The sequence below is a fragment of the Hemitrygon akajei genome, chromosome 8 (assembly GCF_048418815.1).
Source record: "Hemitrygon akajei chromosome 8, sHemAka1.3, whole genome shotgun sequence".
Classification (NCBI taxonomy): Eukaryota; Metazoa; Chordata; class Chondrichthyes; order Myliobatiformes; family Dasyatidae; genus Hemitrygon; species Hemitrygon akajei.
Genome location: NC_133131.1, coordinates 93,376,505 through 93,379,985, shown reverse-complemented (window position 1 = coordinate 93,379,985; position 3,481 = coordinate 93,376,505). Strand labels below are relative to the sequence as shown.

The 3,481-nt window shown below is 43.5% G+C and overlaps 1 protein-coding gene across 1 annotated transcript in view; it reads right to left on the bottom strand.

Annotated features, from left to right (window-relative positions):
- Positions 1-534: 534 nt before the first annotated feature.
- LOC140732055 (uncharacterized) overlaps positions 535-3,481 on the bottom strand; it is a 125,599-nt gene continuing 122,652 nt past the window's right edge. The window contains exon 26 of the mRNA XM_073054178.1: positions 535-711. Coding sequence (XP_072910279.1) covers positions 621-711 — 91 coding nt within the window. The 3' untranslated portion in view covers positions 535-620. The remainder of the gene's footprint in view (positions 712-3,481) is intronic.

Here is a 3,481-nt window from a genome sequence, read left to right as displayed (position 1 = left end):
TGTGTGTGGTCTGGGTGGTTATTTTAGTTTAGATCATTATCAACAATGACGGATACACTTGCACTAATCATGCTTTCATTTGAAGTAGCTACTGCTATGTTTTGATCCTAGCTCTTTACCGATGTCTTTAAATGGCTACGTTTACATCCTGGTTGCAGACGTCAAGGTAAGAGAATGTGGGCTTACAAGAATAAATGTTAGAAAACAGTCAACAAGTATCTATCTGGATTCAAGTGCTATAAAGGTGTGATGTGAAAAATGGACGAAGTGTAAATGGGTATAACAGATAGCTGAAGTCACTGAGTAGAAAGCTGAAATATTAAGGTTGTATTCTCCTCTCCAGTGGAAACCAAACACAGACTTGGTGATCATTATACAGAACACTCAGTATGCACACAGGACTATAAGCTCCTGTCACATTCTCTATTTCACTCCTACTCTGACCTCTACCCTTGATCTTCTACATTGTTCCAGCAATGCTCAATATTATCTCTGGGGCCAACTCTTTATTTTATTGTTAATTATATTGTAGCCTTCTTAACTCAAAGTTCAAAGTAAATTTATTATCCAGGTACGTAGGTCAGCATGTGCAGCCGTGAGATTAACTTTCTTGTATGCATTCACAGTAAATACAGAAAACGCTGACAATACGTCAATGAAAGACCACGCCTGTCGGGTAGGACAAACAACCAGTCTGCAAAAGATGACAAACTGCAAATACGAAAAGAAAATAATAAATAAGCAATGCATATCGAGAAAATGACTGAGCGCCGGTGTTTGGCGAAACGGTCTCCCAGTCTGCGGCGTGTCCTCCAGCAGTGGCGGGATCTCCCTGTGGCCACACACTTCAATTCCACAGACCGCTCCCACTCCGACATGTCTGTCCATGGCCTCCTCTAACGTCAAGATGAGGCCACACGCAGGTCGATGGAGCAACACCTTATCTCCCGCCTAGGTAGCCTCCTACCTGCTGGCATGAACATTCATTGAACGTTGATACCCCTGCCCCTCCCCCTTACCCCATCCCTATCTATAAATTTTAGACTGGTTCTCTTTCTCTCTCTTCCCCCCCTCACTATAATCTCCCCCCAGTCCTACCTTTCTTTCTCTTTTATTTCCCATAATTCTCCACCTTCCCCCTAGTCCATTTCCCTCCAGCCTATCACTTCCTAGCTCTCTTCTTCATCCTTCCCCCCACTTCTTATCCCCCCTCGACCATCCCATGTTACTTCCCTCCTGATGAAGGGTTTCGGCCCGAAACGTCGTCACTACCTCCTCCCATAGATGCTGTCTGGCCTGCTGAGTTCTGCCAGCATTTTGTGTTTTTATTTATTTCCAGCATCTGCAGATTCACTCGTGTTGCCAAATTATTCATGTCTTTGTTTCGAGGGTTCACACCTAATCAAGATTTACCTGTCACATTTACTTTTATTTTTGGCAAGTAAGTCATGGTATTATATCATTCGCTTAAGGCAAGAGTGAATTACTTCCAGGAGCCTTGTGACTTTTTTCCCAGCAGATACATGATCAACAACCTTTGATTAGACATGCCAGTCAGTATAACATGCTCAAATAAAACATGCAGTCAATGAGATTGAATTGCCATCTCTGAATTTGCAACAGTTAATTACCCTCTGGATGGGATACCTTTTCAGAACAATTGTGCATTTCACACCCAATCCTAGTAGATCTGAAGTAAATTCTGATTCACAGACGCTTCTCCTAGCAGCAGTCTTATCTTGTCTCAATCAAATCAAAAAGCTAAAATTAAAATGTGATATTGCAAATGCTAGACATCTAAAAACCAGAACTGAAACTGTAGATAATACGGATCTATTAGCAACTGTGAAAAGAGGCAAAATCGTGTTTTGATGGAATAGTCCATTAGATGTTGTAGGGTAACATAACTGGGAGAAATGTGTATCAGCATCCCCATCTGTTCTACATGGATCAAATGGCTGTGAGTCCGCTGGTGTGGTATACTGCGTCCGGTGCTCCCGGTGTGGCCTTTTATATATTGGTGAGACCCGACACAGACTGGGAGACCGTTTCGCTGAACACCTATGCTCTGTCCACCAGAGAAAGCAGGATCTCCCAGTGGCCACACATTTTAATTCCACGTCCCATTCTGATATGTCTAACCATGGCCTCCTCTACTGTCAAGATGAAGCCACACTCAAGTTGGAGGAGCAACACCTTAAATACTGGCTGGGTAGCCTCCAACCTGATGGCATAAACATTGACCTCTAACTTCCGTTAATGCCCCTCCTCGCCTTCTTACCCCATACCATATATATTAAGTTTTTTTCCCCTCCTTTTTTTCCCTCTTTCTGCCCATCACTCTGCCTGTTCTCCATCTCCCTCTGGTGCTCCCCTCCCCCTTTCTTTCTCCCTAGGCCTCCCGTCCCATGATCCTTTCCCTTCTCCAGCTCTGTATCCCTTTTGCCAATCACCCCACCCCCTCCGGTCTTCTATCATTTCGCATTTTCCCCTCCCCCTCCTACTTTCAAATCTCTTGCTATCTTTCCTTTCGGTTAATCCTGATGAAGGGTCTCGGCCTGAAATGTCGACAGTGCTTCTCCTTATAGATGCTGCCTGGCCTGCTGTGTTCCACCAGCATTTTGTGTGTGTGACTGCAATCTCTCATGCTTTTCCACCTCACTAACATATCCCTCACATTGTACCCCTGCCACCATTACTGTTCTGACTAGTGAACTCTGCTCCCTTTCCATCACACTTACTGCCTTGCTGTTTTCTCAGCAGCAATCCCAGAAATACATCACTAATGTAGCACGTATAATGATGGATTCTACATTCCACATTGCTGGTTAGTAAGACAGTATGATAGATTGTCTAACCAAACATCCTTTATTTGCAAACTGCTTAACAATAATGGTTGAACCACGAAGTATCAAATGTCATATCACACAGTACAGTACACAACTTAAGGATGTGTTTGCACGGTTTACTACACTGTCTGCACTGTCTGTCATAGAGTAGTACAGCATGGAAACAGGCCTTTTGGCCTATCTAGTTTATGCCAAAACGATTTAAGCTACCTGCTCCCAATGACCTGCCCCTGGAGCTAATCCCTACTATCCATGTACCTATCCACACTTCCCTTAAATGTTGAAATCGAGCTCACATGCACCACTTGTGCTGGCAGGTCATTCCACACTTTCCCAAACCTCTGATTGAAGAAGTATTCTATCATGTTCCTCTTAAACTTTTCACCTTTCACCCTTAACCCATGACCTCTGGTTGTTAGTCCCACCCAACCTCAGTGGAAAAAACCTGTTTGTATTTACCCTATCTATACCCCTCATAATTTTGTATTCCTCTATCAAATCTCTCAATCTTCTACATTCTAAAGAACACAGTCCTAACGTTTTCAATCTTCCATAACTCCAGACCTGGCAACATCCCTGTGAAGTTTCTCTGCACTCTTTCAACCTTGTTTATATGCTTCTGGCTGGTAGGT